Source organism: Lipophrys pholis, assembly GCF_963383615.2.
Source record: "Lipophrys pholis genome assembly, chromosome: 11".
In the NCBI taxonomy this organism is placed as follows: domain Eukaryota; kingdom Metazoa; phylum Chordata; class Actinopteri; order Blenniiformes; family Blenniidae; genus Lipophrys; species Lipophrys pholis.
Window position 1 is genome coordinate 12,463,226 of NC_137631.1, and position 27,860 is coordinate 12,491,085.

The 27,860-nt window shown below is 40.2% G+C and overlaps 1 protein-coding gene across 1 annotated transcript in view; it reads right to left on the reverse strand.

Moving 5' to 3' along the window:
- The window catches only part of LOC308116532 (cGMP-inhibited 3',5'-cyclic phosphodiesterase 3A-like), a gene marked incomplete at both ends in the record, with an annotated part of 83,217 nt that overhangs the window by 192 nt on the left and 55,165 nt on the right, over positions 1-27,860 (reverse strand). Inside the window, 11 exons of the mRNA XM_080474783.1 lie at positions 3,525-3,809; positions 5,085-5,346; positions 11,304-11,465; positions 12,449-12,652; positions 13,218-13,417; positions 13,990-14,103; positions 14,325-14,436; positions 15,959-16,096; positions 16,279-16,430; positions 17,205-17,278; positions 25,514-25,671. Coding sequence (XP_080330909.1) covers positions 3,525-3,809; positions 5,085-5,346; positions 11,304-11,465; positions 12,449-12,652; positions 13,218-13,417; positions 13,990-14,103; positions 14,325-14,436; positions 15,959-16,096; positions 16,279-16,430; positions 17,205-17,278; positions 25,514-25,671 — 1,861 coding nt within the window. The remainder of the gene's footprint in view (positions 1-3,524; positions 3,810-5,084; positions 5,347-11,303; positions 11,466-12,448; positions 12,653-13,217; positions 13,418-13,989; positions 14,104-14,324; positions 14,437-15,958; positions 16,097-16,278; positions 16,431-17,204; positions 17,279-25,513; positions 25,672-27,860) is intronic.

A 27,860-nucleotide genomic window follows, 5' to 3' on the forward strand; every position in this document is an offset into this window, starting at 1 on the left:
TGTTACAATTATTCTACATGTGTGAATAAGCAAGAAAATCAAAATGAAAACATTAAAAACTGATATACTGTATCAGCTCAAACACACGTGACTGCAGGAAAAGGAAATGCACACTGTCCACTTGGGAGGGAGGGGGGACAAAACTTTGTGATCATCAATAAATGAACACATTGAACAGGATCCCATTACCTTTAAAGACAAGAGATAGTGTGCGTGTGCCAATGAGGCTAAGCACTACGCAGAGAGGAAGCGCAAGGAAATAATATGTGATAAGAACCTCAGTGGATGATAATAACTTTATCAAAATATTCGTGAAGGTTTGAGGAACTGCATGCTGCGTCCATTTGTCAGGACTTCTTCGTCCCTGCTTGTGAGGAAAAGCCATGCCCCTCCTCTCTCCGCCGACAGTACAAGAGCAGGACAGAGTCACACGAGAGGTCGTTGGAAGAATTCAAATAGACACAGAGACACTGTCTTCCCCTCGCACAGCCGCCGTATACTCGTCTATACATTCACAAAGCGGGAGTTTGGACAAAAACTAAAAGTTTCACCATCCTATCCTGGAGGGTCTCTGTTTCTACATCGCACGATCACATCGTTTCCCTCAAAACCTGGATGAAATGTCTTCATTGTGTACGTAACGATGACTATACCTCATTAGGCATAAAATGCATCAATGTACAGAAAAAGACGGTGCGTGCTGTTCTGACTCAGTGGCTTCTAACAATTCTGGTCTGTCTCAGGGTTCAGACAGAATATCTGTGTCTTACTAATCAGTAGGGCAACCAATTATTGAGCTTGTGTGTGGTCTCCTCCCTCTCTCCAGAACAGTCTGTATCACAGGCGAGGCAGCAGTAGACGGGCCATTGCGGATGTAGTGTCCTATTCGCCGCAGACAGGAACATTGTGTGGCGACAGGGTATGGTAATGCGGGATTGGCAAGGGCACCTGAACATATTGTTCCCCTCCTCCATTTTACAATGTAACTCGAATGACAGTCTGCCACTGCTCCATTACGAACTGATGAGTGTGCTGTTCTCCTTTTACTTCAAAGGAGGAGAGCTGCAGTGTGGCGGGAGGCAGCAGCCCAGAGGAGACTCACACATACATGTAGGTCACCAGAACTCCACAAGGTGAGCACAGGGTGATTTCTTACATATGACCTTACTGCACTTCTGGTCAGAGTTTTGACTCGGAGATCACTTTTTTTTTTTTTTTTTTAGAACAAACGTCTACTTCAAAAGAAGTAGTTGAACATCAGAAACAATTATGATTTTCATTGCATCCTCTGTGCAGCTGCATTTAGCATTGAGCAGCTCCTTTGTTCACACTTTGCTGGGACCACCACCAAATTTAATGTTTTTTTTTACTTTTCACAGTGCTTCAATGTTGCTACAAAGGCAGATGTTTTCAAAGTGTGGGATGATGAGCGCCACCCACAGAGCCTGAACCCCCCCCCCCCCCCCCCCATCTATATGCAATGATAATCACAACTCTTCTTCTGCTAGTTAGATTGATCTCATTTGAAACAGCGGCAAAGTGTTTCTATATAGTCTGAAACTGTTCCGATCTTTTCTCAAACATTTTAAGCGGGGGGAAAAAAATGTCGGGAAAAAGGCATCACCCTGACCTCCCAAAACCAATCCAAAAGTTCAATGGCCCCCCTCGGGAGGACCACGCCACACTTTGAAAATAGCTTTTTCATACAGTATCGAAAAACAGCAGTATTGCTGGGATAACCCGAAGCAAAATTCACACGATTGAGCATCGTTACTGTCATCTGGACAAGGGGAACTTTTTTCCATCGTCACTCACTGTACTGCATATCACCTCTGTAGTAAAAGTAACAGCCCTATGAGTTTGAGTGAGGTATGAGTGATTGATAGGATCCACTTTATCTGCTTCCATTATGTTTAAAGTGACATTTTTGTCTGTGAAAAGTATATATTCGAACACTCCTAAACAGTTTGCTCTTGTGTCAGCATTCTGGCAGGTGTGATCTATGTTTGGCTGAGCTTCATGCAGTTGGTGCCCTGTGGAGTACATGAATGTCTCCCTGAGGTGCCAGGAGAGGAATCAGACAGATTCACTGGGCAAGGATTACTGAAGAAAGTGGGAGTTTGTGAGAGAAACTGCAGCTTCTCATGGACACGGGCTGAACGAGCTTATCATCTCTGTGGGGTTTCCTCTCACTATTCTAACAGATTATATATGATTGGCCTGAATGACAATGGTTAAAGTCTTCCTGAGGGTTAAAAGTCAGCATCATTTGCAGGTTATTGAAATATGAAGATCGTAAGAGAGAGTATAACACAGTCTTCTAGTCCCGACATATGGCAGCAGACTCATGAACTCGTTTGAAAGACAAAGGAAATGGTGTGGATTACTAATATGGCCGAAGCGCTATACCGCGCATCTTATTTAAGAGATGTTGATTTAATAGAATACAGTTTCTTGGTTTATGTGATATTTAGATTAGATTACATTTATTTTAGATTTTTTCTTCTCTGCACCGGCAATTTGTTTATCATCCTGTACCCAGCACATTTCTATTATTGTTATTATAATCAGGTATTTTGAGCTCAATGTCTGGGATGTCACATTTACCCTTATTTACAAATACCAGGCAATCTTCAAATTTTTAATAAAAATATCTTCTGCAGTGGAGTTGTGCATGTGAGCGCATTCATTTAAACACAAGCATACAAAAACAAACGTGTGTGAGGTGCCACAAGTCTCTGTGTTTAACAAAAATGGCTCCAAGAAACGGTATAAAGTACTCCATTTGGCAACAAATGTAAAACATGATAGGTGTAAATATTTTTTGTACTACTGTCAATGAGTGTGTGATAAATTTTGGCAAAAGTTAAAAGGAAGAAAATTTCATTGACATATGTAATTTTTTTTAAAACTCCCTTTATAATCCCAGTATAGAAAAAAAAAAAGAAAAGAAATTTTGGCCCAGGTGAGACCTCAAAAAAATTGCTAAAATTGAACACAAATACAAGTAACTGTGTCGTCATAATATAACTGCATTCAGGAAGTAATTATGTATAAATTGGCAGCAAATTTCTGCAGTCCTGTGTCAACACGCTGGGTTGAAGCTGGTGCAACCAGGCTTCTTCTTCTCTCGACAGTAGCAAAAGAGTCTGTATCCCAAAGTTCACGATTAATCGCGTATTGCAATGAGGAAAGCTCCTTTCAATGTTTGGTGAAACCGCAGGTAAAGTGTGTAAAAGCAAGTTTTCCCACCCTGTATTTTTCTGTATAGGCACACATTTCCCAAACATCTACAGTGTTGTGTCTAAGTGATGTGCTGGCAAAAACAGGAGTCAGTCGATAGGATAAGAAAAAAGTAATACTTCTTCATGTCCCGGTCCTGACTGATGCCGTACTCCCCAGTGGGCTGGTTCACTGCGGGTCCCCTTCCTTCACCTCCTCCGCCTCCGCCTCCTCCTCCTCCTCCTCCTTCTCCTCCTCCTCCTCCTCCTCCTCCTTCTCCTTCTCCTCCTCCTCCCGCTCGCCTGGAGGTTTACAGTCTTCCCCCAGAGACACAGGCCACTCTGGTTCTTCCACCTCCTCCTCTGGATCCTCTCCTTCCACCAGCTCCTCTCTGCTGCCCGACTCCTCTTCCTCCTCGTGAATAGCCAGAATGGGCTCACCTACATTGTTTGAGAGGGCAGACTCTGCCCCTCCGCCCTGTTTCTGAGTCTCCTCCGCAATCACTTTCTTCCACATCTCATGGTTCTCCATCAGGTGATGGGTGATCTGGCAAAAGACTTTCCTCCTCTTCTTAGGAGAAGTTTTTTCTGGAAGAAAAAATATTTACGGATTAAAAAGTTTACATGTTAATTAAAAATGCAGTTACTCATCAAGGAGGAACTGCATGAATGAAGAAGTAACGTTTTAGATGTTTCCATCAACAACAAACTTCTTCATTTAAGAGTTATTTCATGTGTTTTTTTCTGTTATTATGTGCATTACATTCGAATCATTCAATAATTATATAAAAAGTGTAAGTTTATATCACACAAGGCCAGGCAGAAGTACCTACATTCTCTCCATGAATACAGATACTTGGGTGAAAGAGAGTTTAAGTACTGATTCAACTCATCTCATTAGGCAAAAGCAAAAGAAATTTCAGAATTTTACGGTACATCAGTAAAATTTTATCATCTAACTTTACTTTGCAAGGTTGCCTTGAACACCACAAGATTTTCACACACACTTTAAATCAATTTATGTAGCTGCTGGTGTTTCTCTACAGGTCACAACCTGTGCACTCGCTGGATTCTACACTTTCTCTCAGCAGGTGACTTTTACTCTCTGTCTTGTGAAATCTTTGAATCAAAAGTCATCATTGTCGAGGTTAAAACGAGTGTGGAAGCCAGTTTTGTGAGTGTAAAGAGTGGACAATGCAGTAATCTGTAGAAAATAGTGACGTTATTAACAGATAGCCAACATGTAAAATCCACTTAAGTACAGTTATACAGTATTTGTACTTCATATGGAATCAGTAAAATGACAACATTATATCACTTTGGCCCAGAATTTTGACCAACTGAAAATGTGTTTTCTTCTTCCATGCAAAGAGGGATGAATACATTATGCAAAATAGTCATTTAATGTAATATCTTTTCACAAGCCCTGAAGAAGTTTGAACATTTTCAAGAAATATTGGATAGATTTAAACTTTGTGCCATTTTTATTGATGCCTCTTAGTGCGAAAAAGTATGAGTCATCAAAAAGTCCTAATTTTCTTTCATTTTGCAATTTGCAGCATTTACAAATTCACAAATTCACTGTCTCCGCATAGCATTGGTGCTAATGCTACTCAATGCTGCATCATTTATACATAAGCTCATGTTTCTGTGTTGTATAATCTCTTATTCAAACACTGCAATTGCCAATGAATAAATTATCAACAGCATAGAGACATTACAGTAAATGTCTTCATGATGTTCCAACTGGATTGGGCTCTATGTTGGACCTGAGTTTGACCGTATGTTTGACACCCCTGATTGAACATCATTTCATCGACCTTTCAAGCTTCATGCTTATGACGTTTTTATAATGTTGCTTACGTGATTCTTCTGAACAGGAGGAAGTGTCTTCCTCTGCCGTGTCCTCCTCCTCCTCGTCCTCTTCATTCTCCACCATTTCTGGCTCCTCGGCCTCGGGGTCCGGTTCAACCCACCTCCCAGGCATGAGGAAGGCTGAGTCGTAGGAGTTGCACAGTGGGCCAACGATGTGCGTGATGAATGATTCCTGGAGTTTGGCCAGCTGCGGTGCTGCTCGGTCCATGAAGGGGCTGATAGGAAGGCCCAGACTGGACTCCTCATCACCCTGTGCACAATATAGACAGCCACAAGATTAAGATCTATCCTCACAAAGCTGCAGGACTGGACAATAATATCCCAGGGTTGGCATCAAAATGCTACGCGTATCAGCTCTCTGAGGTGTGGACTAACATTTTCAACACCTTTCAGTTACGGGCTGCTGTCCCAACTTGCCTGGAGATGGCCACCATCATCCTCATTCCCGAACGCTCCATGGTAACCAGACTGAACTATTTTATACTCCTGAGCTTTGAGAGGTTTGTTAAAGCCCACTCAAGCATGCACACTGCCACAACATATCACCTCTTCTGTGGTACACACGGCCCTCACCCACCAGGACGGCTGGGACTTCTATGTCTGTCTACTTCCTGGATTTCACCTGCGTCTACGGTATAATCTCACAGATTCTGGTTAACAACCTCATTACACTTGGACTGAGCTCATCCATCTGTTACCAGAGTTTCTTAACAAACAGAATGTCCATCTGCAAAAACCACAGAGATAATTGTGGACTTGACTTGAAGGCCGAGGAAGGTTGAACTCGGGGGAGAATAGGACCATCATTAGTAACGTATTCTTCTAACATGAAATGTCCTTTGTGACCCAGTATGTGATCCATGTTTCAATATGTTTTTGGTGTTCTTGCTAGACAGGCAAAACAACTAGTAACCTAATCACCTAAAACCTTTTGTATAATGCCAGTTTGAAATGACTCCAGGCTACCATGGCCAAGTTCTACATATTGTGGGTATAGATGATACTTTTTATAAATTATATCATATACAGAGAGGTATAGCATGAGAAATAGAAGCTTGGAATACATTTGACATGCCTACTCAGGGCAATGTGTAATTTAACTCTCAAATGGATAGATGAGCACATTTGAACTATTTCAGCCTCTGCCACTGGCTTAGCGTTTGTTTTCAAGCCTAAACATCCACTCTGAGCTTCTATGCCTATACAGTCTCAACCGTTCTGTCAAGTCAGCTGATGAGGTATTCCTGACGAAGCCTAAAACTAGGCTTAAGCTCAGAAGACCACCATGCCTCTGCAGATGCAGTTCAGAGCTCCTCTCCACCTCTTTAAATCAAGTAGTAAAACCTCCTTCTCTTTCAACCTTGTGTAAGATGCTCAGTTAATTTGTGAAATGTGTATTTTAAATGCATTTTTTTTCATGTCTTCAAATATTTTATTGTGTTATTTATGTTGTGTACGACAACATAACCATCTGTGTACTACTTTATAAATAAAGTTGGATGAGATTAGAATTAATAACATGGGATGAGGTCAAATGGAGCTAAAATTCAATAGTGTCCAATAATCATTAGAAAATACGACAGCTCAGTGTCAGCATGTCTAAGCTAAACTCAAGTATGTTTCAACGCCACTCAAAAGATTAAGAAGTATTGTTGACATCTATAGTCACTGCCATTGTATACTTGCATAGAATATAATAGTAGTAAAATCCTACATCATCTGTATGCGACATGTGCTTCCTGAGCATGCTTTCACATGCAAACAATATAAATCCTTGAGCCCAGAGTGAGCAAGCATTGCTGATGCAAAGTCTACTGTATATAACACTAAATATAACAACAACAACAACAACAATCATAATAATAATAATAATAATAATAATAATAATAATAATAATAATAATAATAATAATCATAATAATAATAATAATAATAATAATAATAATAATAATAATGAATCTAAATCAACTAAATTGAAGATTTGCAGAAACCCGGTGTAAACATGAACACCTTTAAACACACAATGCAAAAAGAGCAACAACAAAAGGTAGATTAAAGGCAGGAACAGGCAGTTTTTCCATACTGGGCCTTAAGCTATATACAATATGGTTCTTGCCTTCAATCTGAGCCTCAAGGCAAAGCTAAAAAGCCAGAAGCTGAGTGCCATGCACCAAGACAGCTGATGGTTATTTACAGATTCATTTCTTCATATTCAATGTTTCTTTATAACTCAGTTAATATTATGAACCATATAATTGTTCTTAGTTAAATGTAATCTTTTGTTCACGGTGAAATTGTATACTTGCTTTCAGCCATTCTATTTTCCCTTCTCAGCTGATTGCTGTGAACTGACTCATTCACAACTCAATAGGATAGGATGGATACTTATTTGAATCAATTAGTAAGAAATAGGTTTTTACTATATATTTAGCACATGATTGCAGAGTCTTAGAAACCTCCACGGAATTAACAATCACGTCTCAAAATGTCGTCAGTGACCGATTAAGTAAAACTTGACCAACGGTTATTGGACTGTTAACAAGAGATATGCATCTACAGTTGGAATCGTGTCAAAGCAATCTAAACACAGGCAAAGTAAAAGCACAGCAAGTGTCCTGTCTATAATGTCTGTGTATAAGAGAATGAACAACTAACTGTAGTGAGGGGTCCTTGTTGCCTTGGCGACCAAAAATCATCATCTACGCTGTACAATAGAGGAGCTCTGTTTCTGCAGAACAGCAAGACATTCAACTGAATATTACTACTGTGGCAGATACCTACAGATCCACCAAAGGCATACTGACTTCCTCATCTGGATTCAATGTGACGTCACTGTATTTAATGATGATAGATACATTTGTAAACCACTACTGTGCATAGTTGTTGGTCAGATACATTTCCATGAGGGCCTATGCAAGTTTATGCAGGTCCATAGTGGGCTATGTACACTGTCAAACACACATTTCAGAATTTAATCAAATGAGGAAACAATTTGAACTCTGTACTCATATTTTAGGTTTAGGTTTTTGGGGGTATTTTTATATCGTGTTGGACTTTCCAGGCTGTGAAGTAATCATTTTCTGCTCGACCGAATCAACAGTTGCCTGGGCACCCTGCTTTCGTCACCACGTCTAGCAGCAGTAAAGCTATTGTCGCTGAAGAGCGGTACCCTTCTGGAGCTCCTGCACTCGGCGTCTCCCCCCTTCATAAACCTCACAGGGGCTTGTAACAAGCAGGCTGTGTCACCTAGTTGAAGTAGCAGGGCACACAAGGGCCTGGGCATATTGTGTTTGACCCAGGGGCACTTAGCAGAGATTAGCAGGCACTCCGTGCCAAGAGGACACACTGTAAAAAATGTTTGTTGGCATTAGGCTGGAGGCATAAAGGCTATTTACTTCTGTGATGCTGTACATAACAATGACGCTATGCTTTAATACGATTTTATAACACTGACAAGAAAACAAAGAACTTAGGCAAGGCAAGGTAAATTTATCAATAGAGCACCATTCAGAAACCAGGCAACTTAGAGTGCTTTACAAAGAAATAAATTAAATACATTTAAAAAAAAAAAAAAAGCAATTAAGAATGTTAATCTTAAGCGATTAAGATTATGAAATACATTAAAACAAAGGGATTAAAAACTGCATAAAAAGAGTATAAATAAAGTAAAAGCTTTATAAGGATAAAGGTAATAAGTAAAATCTATTGTTTACATCCTGTATATACCAAAACAACCATCTCAATATCTTGACCCTCCCTACATCTTTATTGCGTGTGAAAGAGAGAATGAGAGTTTCAGTGTGTGAGTCGATCTGCTGTATCCCGCTCACATGTTCTGAGACTGGTTTCCCGCAAACTCATACGTGGAGCAACCTCAGCACGAGAAACTCTGTTCCGCCGTACACAGTGTGAATCAGATAAGTTGGTCCACTCGAACCCAGTCCAAGAACTCAAAGAATCCAAACTAAGAAATTCATCAGATGTTCAGGAAGTTTGTTCCACAGGTGAGGAGTATAGAAACTAAAAGCTGCTTAACTTTGTTTTCTTCTGACTCTGGTAACACTTATTAAATGTCTTCCTGAAGACCTCAGGGATCTGGATGTTTCATATTCTACAAATAAATCTTAAATGCATGAACAAGTTTCTCTGACTCTTGTTTGGTCAGAAATCCTTTCATTCTTTCAATATATTTCAAATGGTAGTAAGCTGATTAGGTTATTGTCTTGATGTGGTTGTTGAATTTCAGGTCTGAGTCCATAAAATACAACCAGATTACTGGCTTCATTTGTTGCCCTGAGTGACATTTTAGTCAAGATGAGTGCTGACCTTTAATCTTTCTTCTTTGGTGCTAAAAACAATTACCTCAATTTTTTGGGGCTAAGTTGTAAAAACATTTGACACACCCACTCATTCATTTCATCAATGCACTTACTCAGCAGGTATATAGTGGGCGTGGTCATTCATTGACACCGATATATAGAGCTGAGTGTCATCTGCATAATTATGATAGGAGATGTTGTAATGTTCCATGTTCTGAGGCAGAGGGAGTATGTAGATGTTAAAGGGCACATGGGTTGTACCAGTTATTTCATTTTTCTAATACTGAAAACAATACAGGATATTGCAACAGCCACTACTGTGTTTTGCTTAGATGTAATTATGATGAAAATGTATAATGTAACTGTAGAGTAGATAGCTGCATGGATAAATAAACCCTGGTCTGGACTAATGAAAGCTTCTCTTACAGAACTCATGGCTTTTACTGTCTCGACTTGTCAGAAAGAAGAAATAAATAAAATAAATAGAGGGTGCAAAATCAATCATGATGATGTCCTGAAGGTTTGAGGACAAACAAGGAGTAGAGAGCCATACGTAAAGACAGAGCAGAATGAAACTTCTTCTATCATTAACATATCCTCTAATATATGAAAGAAAAAAAACGAAGAAATTGTGATTACATAAAACAATGCACATAATGATATTCTCACTACTGAGGAATACATTGCTGAGTGTGATAAATGAGGTTTATATTCAGAATTCTGCTCCAATAGGTACATTATGATCACAGGAGGCATGTAGTTGAAATGAAATGAAGGTGAAATATTCCACATTATGGTTCAAGTAATGGGATGGAATGAAACCAGAGGCATTACTCAATCTCTTTGTTTGTTCTGACTTCTCCATTTCATTTAATCAGCAAAGATTTAAAGTTTAAAAGGGGATCAGAAAGAAATGTAATCATTCTGAAAATGCAAAACAGTAAACAGTACTGTTGTACCATTGTTTGCGTAATGCAGACTCATGAATGACAACGTTAACAAGCTCCAGAAAGTCTGCTAAGCCTGTAGCTGAGATTTCGTGTCATTTTAGGTAAACACCCAGTTTCCAGTGGTTAGCATTGTTGACTCACAGGAAAACAAAAAGGTCCCAAGTTCAGTCCTCACGGCCAACCAGGGCCTTTCTAAGTTTGCATGATCTCTCTGAGCCTGCTTGGTTTGCTCCTGCAAAACCTTCATGTTCTGTGATTTTCAACTGGCTGTAGAAGGTATTGCAGCCTCTTCCAATAGTGCATGCTGCTTCTTTCCCAGTGTGGGAAGGGCGGCAGGGCCGCAAATGTCAGCACTCATTAAAAAAAAAAAAAATACATTGAACATTAAACATTGATTGAAGGTGAAGATTTGCTCTCAGTATGAGGAGAACAGATTGCTGTGTTCAAGATCACAAATTGAAGTGGCATTAATTGACAGAACATGTAGAGAAAAACCTCAGGGACTGTAGTCAAATACATGTGAAATATAACATAATATATTATAATATATTTTTAATATAATATAATATAATATAATATAATATAATATAATATAATATAATATAATACAATATAATATAATATAAGGTAATATATATAATATAATATTATATAATGAGCAGAATTTATAGATATGCTCTCAGAAGTAGTCCTTTTGTTTTTAGGATACCTGCTCTATACCATACTGTGGAGTGAGTGGAGTAAAACAATGAATCGATGCTTATGAATGAAAGAGAATCAATACCGGTGACATGTCAACATTTTCACAGGTAGCAGAGCTGCTGCACTGGATTGCAGGGAAACCCACAGTGCAGGTATCTGTGTCGCTGCATTGTCCCCTGCGCAGAAAAGCTTGACGTTGATCCCTAACAAATACAAATGAGGCTTTCGTTCACGCACCTGCTCATAGAACTCGTTGACGATGCCCTCTGTCCACTGCAGATGTAGATCCTTACACTTCAGAGGCCCATTGATGTCAGCCAGCTTAATGCACATCTGGCAGACCAGCAGCCGGTCGTTCTCGTTGGACCAGTCGATTCCTGCGGTCGGATCGTCACCCACCTAGTAAACGCACAAATCTTCATGTTGACATTTAGCACAGTTACACGTTGGAGTACACAGTGTCTGACATGTCGATGATGTTTAAATGCGATGTCAAAGATCTGCTCATCAAAAATTCTCTTTTCACATTTTTCTGAAGATTACAGCAACACTTATCAACTCTGATCAAATGTTCTCGATATGAAAATGTTGAGTTCTTTGAATAACTTTCACCCTGTTTCTAGAGACAAGACACCACTGAAGCATGTAATGGAATTCTCTGCACTAATTTCTTATATCTGGCTACTTAATGAGCTTTCGGATCTGGAGGGGCAAAAGAAGTTGGGAGATCAAGTGCAAAACTTGATGTACTTCACAGAAAACCAATTTGCTTCCAGGAAGAGCAGAGCAGAGTGCTGTGAGAGACTCTGTGGTTACATCTGCTGCCAGGCCAGTGAACTCAACGCTAGCTGACAGGCCCTGGCCATTGCACAGCGCCACTATACTAATACTCACAATGGAAAAACCCAAGATCCCGAGATCCAAAGCCAACATTTTGTCTGCACTTAAATGAGTTCTTGAAAAGCTGCAGGGCGCTTTGTGTTGTTGACTCGAGCAGAACTTATTGAAAGTGCTGCAATGTTTTGCTCGAATATGTTCCCCTGAAGCCACAGGGAGTTCGTAAAACTCCGTATTTAAAGAGCTGAGGTATGAGGAACTTGCCTTTAGTCCCCCCCCCCCAAAAAAAACATACTAGAACCATTTAATGTTCAACATTACTCAGCAATCTAGTGCAAAGACAACACATGAGAAGAATCAATAATAAGTGGACCTTTTAACTTCTCAATTTGAAAATGGACAACCCAATACTGGAGGTGATTTAAAACACCAAGTGATTGTTGACAATTTAAATAGAAAAATACACATACATAAACTCAACATTTCCAACATCTGTACAGATAATCGTTTAAACATTAGAAACTAGAGTTGAGTTTTTAAAATACCTTGGCGTTGAACTCGGCCAGGAAGTCAAAGTGCTTCTTTAGATCAGTGGCCAGAATGGCTTCAATGACCAGGAAACGGAAACGTTTGAACTCCACATGGTCCAAGTTGACCAGGAAGTTGTACTCGGGGTGTGACATGAAGAGGTTCCAGGCTGAGGCAGCGTGGTGGTTCTCCAGAACTGAGCGGTCATTGTAGAGCACTGCCTGGAAACACAGACAGATTCCATGAACAAGCAAAAAAATGTCACAATCCAACAGACCCAAACAATAGTCAGACAATTCCTCACAATGTTTGACAAGCTGAACAAGATTGCTGTAACAGGCGATTGATTATATGATTGTCATGTCAGAATCAACCTTTCCAGTGACAGAGACACATTGGTGAGATAAATGCCCAACATGTCATTATTGTACCGATTAAAACCTTTTATCGAATTTGTAGTAGTAAATAAATCCAGACTTTAAAACTGCAACATTTAAGATTGAAATATTTTCAATGTTGCGCAGAGGGTGGCAATAGTGAGTCATGTTCCTCAGAGTTTCAACAGTTTGTCGTTAGTTGAAGCTACAGCTGTATTACCTCTTGTTACTTGAGAGTTTCTTTTGCTGTTGTTCCATAATCAGAAGATTAAGATTCTTCATCACTTTGTTTTAATTTATTTCCTTCATTTCCTTGGAAAGAACTGTGTCTAAATGGTGCTATGTAAATCGTTTTGCCTTGCCTTGCCTTGCCTTGTATGGAAAGGTAGTGTAGGAGAGCAGAGGGTACCTGTGGGGCGCTGGTGGCCACGAGGAAAGCGTTCGTCCGTCCTGGATGGTCATAATCGTGCATTGCAGCAGCCACATAAAGAGCCATGAGCTCCAGAGCAGGTATGAGGCCTGACAGGCAGCCATAACCATCCTCTGACACAGTGTAGGTCTTTGAAACCAGGAAGCCCATGTGACTGTGTGTTATTCCACTGTCAGAGTCTAGCCACAGGGAAGCAGACAAAGTGAGGGGGCCGATGAGCAAGTTTGAAGAATTCACACAAATCACATACCATATTTTTATGTGCCCATCCCCATACACATGCGCACGCATGCACGCACGCACGCACGCACACACACACACACACACACATTTTAACATTTGAATGTACTTATATGTAGATCAAAGGAAAGGCCCTACTAAGGCATACAAATGAGGTTATGGAAATATGAGTAAGTAATCTGTTTGCAATTTCATGCTATTCTAGACTTCAAATGAAGTTGGGCATGTAAACGTCAATGCCAAAAGCTAGAGTGAGATAAGACAAACTCTGAGTAGGATAGGAACACACATTCTTGCAGGTTGGATGCTCTCTGGCACTATTAAATTGGCTCAGAGTGAGACTGAAAGGGATATCAGGAAGTCTGAATGAAATATGATCAACTGTTTATAAAATGTAATAGCAGAAAGGGATAATTGGTTGAGTTAATCAAACATGGAAACTCCACTTGACATGAGACAAAAGCATGCGAAGACATGTGAAAATCTACACGCAGGGTACAGGTGGGCGTACCTGAATCACTGGCAGAGCCGTGGTCGGTAATGAGGCTGGGCAGACCAGGCACGGCCTGTGTGGTGAGGTACCAGACTGCATGAAGCACATCTGTGGCGTGGACCCTGTTGTGATCTAGGTCAGATGAGAGACTCTTGTAACAGTGTGTAATCTTTACCACCAGGGCGCACTGTTGGGCTGCTTATGTGTTTGGTGACAAAGGAAAGCCTGTACAGATATATATGAGTAAATCTGAAGGATTGTGTGGTATTCCCCTCTAGTGGCTGAGTTCGTTGTTACAGCTGTAGATTCATAGAAACCAAGAGCATCACAAGCAAGAGGACAATCACGCTTACATGGTATGTCTCTGTAACCATTCTCGAGGGCATGGAAGTAGTTCATGAATTCTTTTACGGGGATCTTGAAGGTCTCAAAGAGGCCAGTGTCTTCGAAGAGCCTGTAGGACACCTGAAACAACAAATAAACTCCTCAGATAAATAACAAACTTCACTGGATTTGTTGAGAGTCCATGGAAGAGAAGAGGAACTGATATTACTGGGGTATTTTTTCAAACTGATAAATACACTTGGCACATACAGTATTGAACAGGCTCACAATGAAAACATTTTCTTAGTTAAGCTGCCTTAGGTGTAAACTGCTGAGATATCTTAACAAATTCACTCAGCCTTCTTCTCTCTTTCTCACCATCTGACATCACACTCTAATAGTTTGTGCTCACTCTCTATGTCACCGGTATCTCTGGCTGTGGAATGAAAACCTTCTAGTCGGTGGTCTTAAGTACCATATGATGTACTACAACAATATTTGGCTGTCCTGTACTTCTCTCTCTTTGCTGTCTCAAAACACAGATACAGCAGGAACTTTATTAACCATTTTCTGATTAATTAAATAGAAGAAACAGGAAACACTGAACACATTTTCCTTCTGATCATGCTTGCTTATATGGAATGGTTGGGTTTTGTTCCCACCAGTAAAGTCTTAAAAGAGACATAGACCAGGGAGATCAACATTCAATATTGTGAGGACTACAAAGATTTTCACCGTCACCATGAGAGGGCCACATCATGGCCGTGCACTTCTACATTTAAGATGAAAATAAATGATGGCAATTAATTTAATTTAAAATGATGTCTACCGAAGATATGCACCATTCACATGTCTTATTGGACGTGTACAAAGGTGAAACTATTTTGGAAAAATGTAAACATTATTATAAAAAAAACAACTATTTTAGGATGTGAAATTCCAAACACCATCCCTGTAATGGGAATGAGAGAAGGCACATCCTGTACTTGTTCAAAATGTTACTTGCAGCCAGCAAGACAACCATCACCAGGACTTGGCTTAATGCCCCAAAACAGAAACAGTGGCTGGATATTGTAAAAGACATTTAGTTGGTGGAGAAACTGACCTATATTGGCTAATAGCCTAAGGCTGAAAAATAATACATTCTATAAAAACTTTAGAAAATTGCACGACTATATGGCGAGTGACATTAGTTAGAAAGCATAAAAATATAGTCATATAGTAATTAAAATGGTTTACAGGCAACAGTTTACATTATGTTTATGTTTTTTTTTATGTATATCATTTCATAATGTTTTGCTTAAGAGGAATATTTATAAAAAATAAATTTAATAAAAATGGTGTCTTAAGTCAAAACATTATGCAAGTATTTTGAGAATTTTCATTTTAAAACGCATCAGTAATCAATAACTACAGAGTAGTTACGATAAAACAAGGTTAAAATGTGATTAAAATGATTTCTTGCAACTATCCACTGTGAAATAAAGATTTTTTTGAGTTTTGGAAGTTAAATCATAATGATAGGAAATGTAGAGAGTGATTAAAACAAACAATAGGTTTCTGCATATATCAGCAGTTTTCATTTAGCTTCTGCTATACTTTATTTGAAAGCATATATCTGTACTAACAGTGTTACTGCGCCCTGAGCCCTGATGCTCCTCACCTGACTGAGAATGCGTCCACATTTCCCATTGGTCTTCTCCATCAAGGTGAAGATGGGGAAGTTCCAATTGTTTAGCTGACTCATCATAGGCTCCAAGTCCTCCATTAATATTGGCTCCGGTGCCAGGATTGGTTTGTCCTATTCAAGTGGCACAAGGGGACTGAGTTTACAAACACAATAATACAAATAGGATGGAAACATTGACTGTTTTATAATGTGTCCTGCACTTCTGCCTTAGTTTTCAAAGTTGTGATGTGTAAGAGGTCAGTACAAATGTGACTGAAGGCATGTGCCTGGCACAGTCACTCTGCCCGCCTTACTTCTGGAGGTATTAGTGCACGGAGGATGACATTTTGGGAGGGGTTTTTTCCTTCCTCTGTGTCCTCCTCCGTATGTGCTACATCACTGCTGTCACTGTGGTTGGCTTCGTGGGTACTGTCATAGTCAGATGACACAACCACTTGGTCCTCCGCTGGTTCCAAAAAAAAAGAAAAAAGAAAGAGATGAGGGGAAAATCCTCTGTTAATCTCCTTAAACTGATGCATATCATCAGGCTTCTTGGGGTGTTGGATTTACTTCTCTGGTTTATCCACTTCTCTTAATCCTGCCTGGCTCTAATAGGTTATTTTCTGCAAGTCTCAGAATCAAAGTCCCAGAGTTGTGGTCGTTAACACTCTGATTGCTGCCACGTCCTTCTCTGAAAACAAGTCTTGTAGCGAGTCTGCAGGAGTGATGCTTTACAGGGAGTGTGGGAGTTTTTCCCCCCAAATAAGCTGCATCTACGTATGTGCCCATCTATGTGCTCATGTTGTCTTAAACTTTGGTTGAAAATGATTATACATTATTTTCATATCAATAACAAAATAAAACACATTTCACATATGAAATTCACAAATAAAACACTTCTAGATTTTTCATAGGACCTAAATAAGACACTTTCTTGTTTTGAGTATGTTTACTACAATACAGTGGAAAGGTTGATATCCTCCCATCTTATTTTGAACACATTTTAGGCTAATTACACCTGCATACTTTTTTTTGTACATTTTGGATTATTCTTTATCATTTTAACTTATAAGTCAAGAAAATAAAAACTACAGTAACGTAAAATATTATCGGATATTTTTTTTTTTTTAACCAGAGACCAGATGCATAAAAAGTTGTTCAGAGAAATATTTATTTGTTTGTACAATTGCTAGGCAAGGCTGCTTGGGATCAAAGTAATTACACAAAGATTTAATCTCACCTGATCGTGGTATCCGGTCTCCCTTGTCTATAGAGCCCTCCCCGTGACTCAGTCTGATGTATGGTCTCCCACAACTGCACAAAAGAACAAATTACTACTAGATGAATGAGGAAGTTTCATATAAATCAGACACCGTGTTTACGTTTCAACATAAGAAGTTTCTGACTAAATGACACACATTAGAACACGATTACTGAAATCACACCAACAGACAGGAGAGTGAAGGATTGAATCCTGGAGTAACATCCTGGAACGGCGTCTCTGTTTTGTGCATTAACTGTGTGAATCTGAACAGACGAGCAAACAACTGGCTGAGCGAGTCATCACGAATGGATTTCAGGGTGTTTAGTGAGATATTACATTGGCTAAATCTACTCAAAGTGTTTAAGTTTTGAATTTCCTCAAGAGAAGATAAAGAAAGCTGATTGAGAATGCAGGATTCAGGGATACGTGAGTCTCTACAATAACTGCTTTACGTCGGGTGCTCAGAGACCACAGACTTACAAATGAGCCAGAGTTGCTGCTGAGTCAACCAACCGACCACAATATGTCCTTTTTCCAGACTTAATCTTTCAGTGGTAACAGCAAATACCACCGGCTATACGAGACAACCAATTATTGTACGGTCCACAGCTGAACATGGCTCTAACTGAAATAAACAATACAACAACAAACGATCAAAACAGGCCTCCTTCTTAATTGTCATTGCACTCCTATTAAAAAATGTTTGCAAGTTCTTTTTATTGTTAACATTTTCATTCCATTTTAAATTCTTGAGTGTCTAATAACACAATTATCTAATGTATGATTTAACTCGGGAGTGGATTTATTACTGTTCTGTTAATGTGTGTGGGTGTTCCTGTATCAGCCATATTCAAACAGACATAAATATGGTAATCTGGATACATCACGGGGATCTGCTGCCTCCCTTGTGGGGGATAAAAAGCAAGTGCCCGTAGCGTAAATCGTAAAATTTTATAGTAAAGAATGTACTACCAGGGTTAATTTTAGCTTATGCTCTCAAACCTTTAGCCTTGAGTGTATTTAAAACAACATAGCATCACTGATTCAATCAATTACTGTATTTTATCGTTTGATAATAAAAGACTTTGATCTTTTTATGCATTATGAGTGTTTATGGCGATAGTGATAAACTACATAGTTGTTTCTGTTTGACAAAGTAAAACGTCAAAATTAAGTCAAACCCACAAATCGCAAAAAATGTTTAAATAAATAGGAGGAGGGACAAATCCAAAGTGTACGTGTGTGTTCCCTTATATAGAAAGACAATATGCAAGACTGTACTGTCTGAAGCTGCGCCAAAGATTTGGGAACAACGCCATTCAATACATCTGTCTTTGATGTCTCAGCAGTCAACAGAAGTTGTCGAGAGAAAAACATTTAATAGGCTTCCTACTGTGCTGTCCCCACATGAAACAGACGCTGCACAGATGCTCCGAGAAAAGTCTCATTAATGAACCTAATGGAGACGCACATTATCACAATGCAAGAATATAAACAACAAAAACAAATCCAAAACATTTGCTTGTACTGGCGTCGTCATGAATGACTCATTAGAAGCCGAGACCACCCTCTTTAAGATTTACGACACAGCGTCGTCGGCCACAGAACCAATTTACCAGCAGCCGCAATCATAGAGAAAATAGTCACGTTTATTGACTGCTTTATAAATCAAACAGCAAATGTTATAATTTACGGAAAGAGCCGGCCCGTGCCGGCCAGTTGGCCATGTGACACGGTGGGGAGCCTCCCAAGCTGCTTTCAACAGCTTTTCCATGTTTCCTTTCTGAGACCACTGTCAGACTGTAGGTGGTTCCAATTAAAATACCTCTCCCTAAATGTCGTAAAAACCTGCCTTCTCAGAGCAGGAAATGCCTGCCATTAGAGCATGGTGTCACAGGGAGCACAAAGGCCTGTAGTGTGTCTATCTCCTTCTGATAAAGTGTTTCTGGAACACTTTTGAGCCGTACCCTCTACCCGCCCAGGCTATAATGGTCCTGAAGCCTCAACAAAGGCAGTTCTGTTGTGTTTGCACGGCCAGGTTGGACCTCTGTGTCTAATGCCTAGCAGGTGTGGAATATAAAATAGCTTGATACTTTGGCGGGTGAACAGTTACGACATTATCGTCAGGGGGGTCTGAGCAGGCAGCGGAGCTTGGCTTAAAAGGTTTACTTTTAATGAAAGTTGAAGAACTGGCAGACACGTTCCCTATTCTGCTAATGCAGCAGAATAACCTCCGCTACTGACATTGAGCCTTTCAGCGCAGAATGTAAATAAGGAGGTCGGCCATTTTCACTGAAGGAGTCCGTCAATCAAGTATCAAGTGACTCATCACCACAAACAGCGTAGTTCCACTGGTTAGCAGGGTAGTTACGGTTATATAGTGAGATATAAATACAATATGTGGACATAACACACATTCCTGTTTTCCTTCGATTCAAGGCTGGATGGATGGATGGATGGTCAAGCTTGAGAAAAGATCACAAGTTTCCATTAATAATGGAACTATAAACTCCTCTTTTCACATGCCTCAACTTTAAAACTGAAGCAAAACATGCATTTAGTTTTAGAAAATTAAACAATCAAAACACAATATCTCAAAATCTGCTTGACCAAACTTTTGGGTTTGAATGTTTGATCTTCATTGTGCAAACATTGCCACACAGACATTTAGGGCATTTATTATTGATTCAGATTAAATCTTAAGTTTGAGAGTAAGACGCCCGGGTTCTAATCTCGTTTCAACAGGCAAGGCATCCAGGAAAAGAATGAGCCAAGTGTACAGTGCAAGTTGCAATGCTTTCCTGATAAAAGGGACATTTATTAAGAATATCAATGTATTACTGTATTTTATATACATTTTTTTTGAGCGAATATAATGTTATATAATTGAAATTGAAAATTAACATCGAACAAGAGTCACTAGGTCTGGTTAGTGTTGCGTGCGCTCTTCTTACAGGGTTAATCATATAACTACGATAGTTGAACCAGAATTTTCTAAAACAGAAAATGACGCCTATTCTTACTGCAGCTATGAACCTTTATCGGGACAATAACCCTGCAAAAGTCATCAATACATGGCAACGTTTCTTCATCCGTAAGCTCAGACGGGCCTCTGCTCTCCACCGTCTCCTCTACAGTTTACTCATAAACGTTATACTCCACATCTCACAGCAGGGTGACAGATTACTTGTGGTTCCGAGCCCAAACGGACAGTGTCCAATCCACGATAAACACAGCAGCCATTATTTCTGCTTCCAGTAATCTACATACTCTCCGGCCGGATGACGCTAAGCAGATAACGGCACAGTGGCTGGGGCGGAGGGTAATGGAAGGTATTCATCCGCGCCACTTTTTACCGGGTCTGTCCGATAAAAATGCTGATATTGTAGCTTTGAAGTCGGTGTTATTTCGCCTTGACGCTGCACGTCACCGAGGGCTGACATGATGGAAAAAGGAGGGAGGAGGAAAAAAAAAAAAAAAAGCGGCCTAATGTCCTAATTAAGATTGTACCGATTTGATGATGGAGCACAGTCGACAATTGAAGCCATGTGTTCATTTTCTCCCTGCCTCCCCTTCCATGTGCTCGCTCCCTCTTCTCCTCTCCAAACATCTCATGGGGTCTTTTTAAATATCAGCGACGATTATTGATGTTTTGTTTGTAAAGAAATGCATAATTCACTGCAGCTTTGGCAAGACCGACATTATAGGCGATAAATAAAAAAAGCACTCCTGTCTACGCCGTGAAATGTGTGATTGTGGTGTCGAGGCGCTCTCGAGAAATGAGACGTTGGCAGGGTGCCGATTGCTAAGAGACCATCAGAAGTTTCACCCCAGCAGCACCGAGTTGTTTTCAGTATGCGAGAGTCTTTCGCCACTCTTCTTTTTGGAGCATTTGGACGAGGAGCAAACGTGTGAAACAAAATTGAACTCAAGTGTTGCTCAGCAGAAACCTTTCTCCGCAGCAGTAAACTAAAGCCAGAGATTCCCATCACACTTCAAACTGTCTGTGTAACCTGTGCCAGAAGACGCAGCTGCGTGCGTGCCTGTTACTGTGGGTTTCTGGTGTCTGGGGAGAAGCCCAGGTGTTTGTTTACACTCACACCACCATAAGTGGCCCGAGCTGGGGCCTGCTGTTGGGGCCTGCTGCTGGGGTGGGGGGTGGGGGGATGCTCAGGACCACAGGGCGACGGGGCTTTGTGTACAGAAGCCGCTCCAGTGTGCTTACATTTACAGAACATTTTCAAATATCACACTGTCTTTGTGCAAACAGGCTGACCGACGAGGGCCACACGGTTCTTTGGACGACTGGAGACACGAAGCAAAGCCGTGCAGAAGGTGGTGCATTTAAGAGCTGTATTCAGTACTGAAGGTTGAGGACATTTCTAGTGTATAATGTCAGATTGGTACAGTATGGGTGAAATCGAATGGAATATTTATGATGAATTCAAGTGTAAAACTTTTGTCCCTTAAGGATAAAAAGGCAAACATTTAGTTCGTAACAACACCTGTTATGATAAAACAACAGGGCGAAGAGTAGTGATGAAGGCTGATGGCCCCCGTACACTGAAAAAAAATTATTCTCAGTCATTTCCACAAACACAAAAATAATTTGTTGAGTTAATGTCATTTAATCACGTCACACATTTCCATCTATTCATAAAAAGTAGATTGAATCCCATTTATTCATAATATCTGAACAACATGTATTAGAATGAACCATTTAACAACAAGAAACTCAATATGCTCGTTAATCAAACTTATTTCTGACATGTAAACTGAAAAACTGCATCGTTGATGTCTTTCAGTGGAGGTTCCATTGGAGACTAATTTTGAACTGTTGTTTGGTTTCTTTGAACACTTCTTTCGGGAGTTCTCTTCATTTATTACTGACTCTTTGTGTTTGACATCGTATACGGAGACGAGTCATAACAGCCAGACTTTATTTCTGTGCAAATCACCATTCTTGAGTTAACTGTAATTGCTAGAGTCTCATATTGTCAGCAAATAAATTCAACACATAAACACTGTATTTAGTTTTTCAAATTGTGTGTCACTACACTGACGTGATAACATATAGTTATGAGTTATAAATGGAAACAGCCGCATGTATCAGCCTCCATCATAATTCCACAACAAACCGTATAAACATGAATACGAAGCTCTTTCACGGGGTTTTTGAAGGTGTAGGAAGGTAAAACCCTCCTCACATAGCTTGAACTTCATTGTTTCCACCAACACAACTCCCATAGCGCACATGCTCAGTCTCCCATTTTTAGTTCAGTTATATTATCAGAAATTATTATAAACGGCTGAATAGGCAATAAAAAGCACAACTTTCCTCATGCTGGTTAGATATTTATAATTTGTCTTTTTATATCATCAGCAACTGTCAAAACGGTTAAAGTTATTATTTGACACTGAGGCTTATTCTATAATTTTAATTTGTCTCCATTATATTAACAATAAATTAATTCCTGAACATTTGTGTTTTGAGGAAAGCATTAATAATTTAGGAATCTTTTTTTTTCTTCTAAAAGATCAATAGGACATGTTGGGGAAAAGGCATTTCGCTGATCCCAAATTGTTCCTGCTGTAACAATCCCATGAAGCTTTCGGGGTCTCTTCAGACCTGTTAAGGTTAAGAAAATCTGCAAATTATTGGTTGTGAAATCATTATTGAGCTTAACTGGAACAAAGCAGCCAGGGCCACGAGGAGCGGCCTTACAGAGGAGCTGCTCACCATAATAAAACATGGAACAGAAGTTCTTCTCACAGGTCAGATTTCTGCAGGAGATACAATTCATTCTTCATCCACAATAGTTTGGCAAAGGTGAATTCACGGTGCAGGTGCTAAGATTGCTTTTGCTCATGTGCCACATGATCTGACCTTATGGAATCAGCAGCACACGGGTGCGCTCGCCAGGCAGGCAAAAAGTCGTGGAAATACGGCTGCAGCTAATATTTTCAAATCTAAAACCACAGGAGGATCACATGAAAGCCACAAACTGAGAAAATACTGAAGGTTTGTCTTCCAAGAAACAAAAGGCTCAGTCTCACTGGATATTCAGCAAGCTTCTTCGTTTACTATGAACGAAACAAATACAGGAGCTAGATTTTTTGGCAATAATTTAATGTTACAGTACGAACGTATTCTCCATGAATCAAACTGTTTTGTGACAAACAATGAAGAGCCAAAGTCTGTTGAGCTTCTTTCACTACCGACAACACAGATTAACGCATTTGGGACAGACATAATCTCAAGAAATCTTCAAATGGAGGATTCAGAGGATATCAACTATACTCACCTCAACCAGTGCACACCTAACTGGACACTGTTGCCCTGTTTTGGTTTTGGTTTCTAATTTCCAAACTGAAAAAGAAGGAAATTCTTCGAGAAATAGCTTTCTTTTTTTAACTCTCCACTCCAGTTTTTAAAATAATTTGAGAAAATAGACCATGCAGCATTTTAGATGTACTACATCTAATTTGAAGGATTGGTAATATGTTTGAGGAAGTTTACAGAAGTTGTTTTGAAGTATTATATTTTGAGTCATTGATTCTTGTCACGGTTGCAGGTGGAGTTAAGTCTTGGACCAAGATTTCAATCAGGACTGCAGCAGAATCTGCAGCATCTGACACACACACACACACACGCACACGCACACGCACACGCACACGCAAGCGCACACGCACACGCACATGCACACGAAGATAAAACTTGTGTAAAAACATGGAAACTCCGCACAGATAGCTACTTAAGCCCAAATGGGATTGTACTAGCTACAACATTACAGCACAGTAAATAGAAAAAAAGAACAAATGAAGGTATTTAAATAAAACATATATAAATAAGCAATGTTGCTGTTACAAAACTAACCCTGTTACCAAAGCCTGTTAAAACAGGCAGTTAAGAATAGGACACACCAGTAGAAGCTCTGATTAGTATCAGCTCTAGAACATATTGTTCTCTTATGTCACTTGTTTGTCGCCTGTGTGCACTTTTGAATGTTTTCGAGCCAGACAGCCTGAACGTCTTCTTTACATTAATAATTGAGCTACACTTTCGGATCCAGAGAGCAGACAAATGCTCTTATGCAACATCAGAAAATCACACACTCAAACCTGCACTATGTAAAATCCACTCCTGTCATTTGACACCCAGCAGGTATCTGAGATGCTACGTTACAGCACGGAGACACCCAGAATCATGTGTATTAGTTGACCCGTCAGAAGTGTGTGGACTCTGCGACAAACTCCGCAGGGGTGAGACTGAACGAGGTACATGAAACGCAAGAAGATGCTTTTTTTTGTCATGATGTATCTGTGTACATGCACCCTTTATTGTAGCATGCATCACATCTGCAAAAACAGAATATCTCATACTCAAGTGCACGCAAGCTTGCACAGATGAGAATTTCCAAGCTGAAACTCTGTTTTATAATCCTTTAAAATCATGAAAAACATTGGGGTTTTTTCTAAGCTGCTCTGAGATAATCCAAACATTATGTCCTGGTAATCAGACAGTAATTGTAAGGAATGCAATCTCTGCGCTGATCACAGTAAATTGTCCCTAAATAATTCACTCGGTAATCACCAAATACTCTAATAAATTATGACCCTGTGTTTATTGAAGATTTAATGCATCATTGTGATTTATGGAAAAAATAACATTATTGTGTTTGGTGCAAAGTCACTGCATCTCTGTTAGTTACGTTTGCACAATCTCCTCCATCCTGCAAGACAATTCTCTTCAAAATCACACAAAAACCTTCAGAGGGTGACAGAACCACACAGTGTTCATGATATAACGCTTCTTAACCACGATACATCCGTGAAGTCTGAGTCTGATATCTGCAGCACTAATGTGCTTGAGCGGTTTGCTGTGTGTCTTAGTTATTCAGGTTAATGCATTTGCCTATGGGGCATATTTTTATTCCGGGTCCCACTGCACATATTTCCTTCCCAAAAACTGCTGTGCCATTGCTGTTTACACTGATGTCTTTGGTATAACTACAGCCACTCCTGGGAAAACTTTGAAATGCTCAATGATGTGTCATAGTCACTGTAGAAGGTCTCCTGATAGTTCCACAGCCATTAGCTGTATATATCTGCTGCTATTATACACAGAAGGATTAACTAATAAAAAAAAAAAAACATTGACTTTTCAAGGTGAAAAAACTTGTGTGGCAAAATAAAACAAAACGTTTTGCTTCACCTCGACCAACAGCTTGAATGTAAGGATAGATTGGCATGAGACAGAAAAAGGAAAGATGAGTCTTGGCTACCTGCAGGTGAGTGTTTCATGGTAGGGCTTAATGCTGGCGCTGCGGTCCCTCCGGACGGGCCCGGGCTCGATAGTGGGCAGACCTGTAGCCGAGGTGGTGGTCGTCCACGTGGAGGAGATCCTCCGCAAGAGGCCAGGGTGGAAACTCCGCCTCAGACGCTAAACACACACACACACACACACACACACAGAGTTAACACCAGCAGAATATCTGGCTTCATTTTTTTTAAATAAAATAGTGACATCTAAACCACAGAGGGAGCTAATGAGAATGACATGACTTTGATTGTTTATGTATTTAGGTAGGTTCCCCATTTGTAAGAAGAGGTTAGCATTCATTTACTTTGTCTCCACTTAAATGAATGATTGATATGGGAGATTTTATGTATTTGGCCGGTGTCAAACAACTGCAGGTGATAACTTGAACAGTTCTTTTGACTGGAGAGTTTCCCTATTTCTTTGCTTTACTGACATAAAAAGAAACAACAGTCTTTGCTGAATGGAGGGTGCTTGCAGACAGCTGTGCCCATAATGTTCCTTGTGGTAGATTAGTGGAATCAAGTGTCATTTTTGCATTGCACAGATACATTTCATCTTGGGAGCTTTGCCTTTCTCGTCCTCAGTCTCTTTTGTCTCGGTCCCTCAGTCGTGGTCTTTATCGATTTTCTTTCTCTTGCTGGGATTCCCACTGGTCTGTGCCCTTGTGGTGTCTCCATCTATTTGGTGCCATGCAGTAGTTTGGCACAGCAGCACTAGACATTGCAGTGCTCTCGCAGTACTCTGCAGGGTGACCTAGTAAAGCTCGCCTCAGAATCCTGAATGAGCCCATTCAGAACATGGCTCACTGAGTGAAAGCACACACACGCAGGGTGTTGGTTTGCGTCACTTTAGGGGGCATTTCACTGACTTACATTTACTTTGGAGGCTTGACACAACCTCTGCTTTGCATTTACATGCTCATCATTAAGTATGGACATGCACGGGCAAGTACTGACACTTCCATACGCACTAAACCACATACACATGCAGATCCACAGTCCAGAGTTGTCGCAAACAAAACAACGTCTGTGTGTATCCACCATGTTTTGTTCAGTATACATTAAATATTCATGTTTTACTTTCCATTTTGAAATGGAATAATGGCGCTGTGACATGATTCCGCAGCTTTATACTTCCACTCTTTAATGAAAGCCCTGCAGACACAAACAACAAACAGGAACACGCAGCACAGAACACACACACACACACACACACACACACACACACACACACACACACACACACACACACACACACACACACACACACACACACACACACACACACACACACACACACACACACACACACACACACACACACACACATGCTTTCAGTACCTCTGTCAGTTGCAAGGCAAAATCAGGCCATCATCACATGGTGAAAAGCTCATGTCTGCTAATGTCGAAGTTAAATCAGTCTTCTAAATGGATTTCTATCTGTTTAAATGAAAAATGACATTTGTGGTTTTTGATCTTTGTACAGCACAAGAATGTACCGGCTGTTTTGATGGACATGCCCTGTGGTGGACTGAAACTGCATGAGAAAAAGTGCATGAAAAGTCATCAATCTGCACCATGACGGACATCAAACCAGCCAGCAGGCACAAAAGAGAGGCAGATATCCCTCTCCTCCACGAGGCACCTTCACTCCTCCTGCCTTTCTGCTGGACGGTGGAGAGAGCGCGGCTTTACTCTCCTGGGAGTAAAGTCTTAATGAAAGCAGCTTCGCTAACCACTCCACAGGTACAGCTTGGCATCACTGCTTTCACAACATTTACGTCATATAAAAATACACCTGTCAGACATGCAGTTGGCCAAAATGACACGAAATCCATCAAGCACACGTGAGCATTCAGAATGGATGTTTTGTTCAGGAACCTAACTGTATGTGAGATCGTGATGTGGGGTAACAGCTCATGTGACACGTACTCGTCCCTCTTGGTTACCTTTAGAGAAAAGCGTTCACCTTCATGTTGCCCCTCCTCTTCCACAAGCCACACACACACACACACACACACACACACACACACACACACACACACACACACACACACACACACACACACACACACACACACACACACACACACACACACACACACACACACACACACAGCTTGGCCCTGCACATCTGTCATGTTGACACAGCTGTGGCTATGAAAGGGAGAACAGTGCTCAGAGCGGTAGACGCGCTCTATTTTTCTTCACTCAACTCTATGAAAATACACTCCTTCATTTGATGCTAAAAGCTCTGAGAGCAGGAAGCCCTCATTAGTTGAAACACAGGAGAAAAGATTAACATATGTA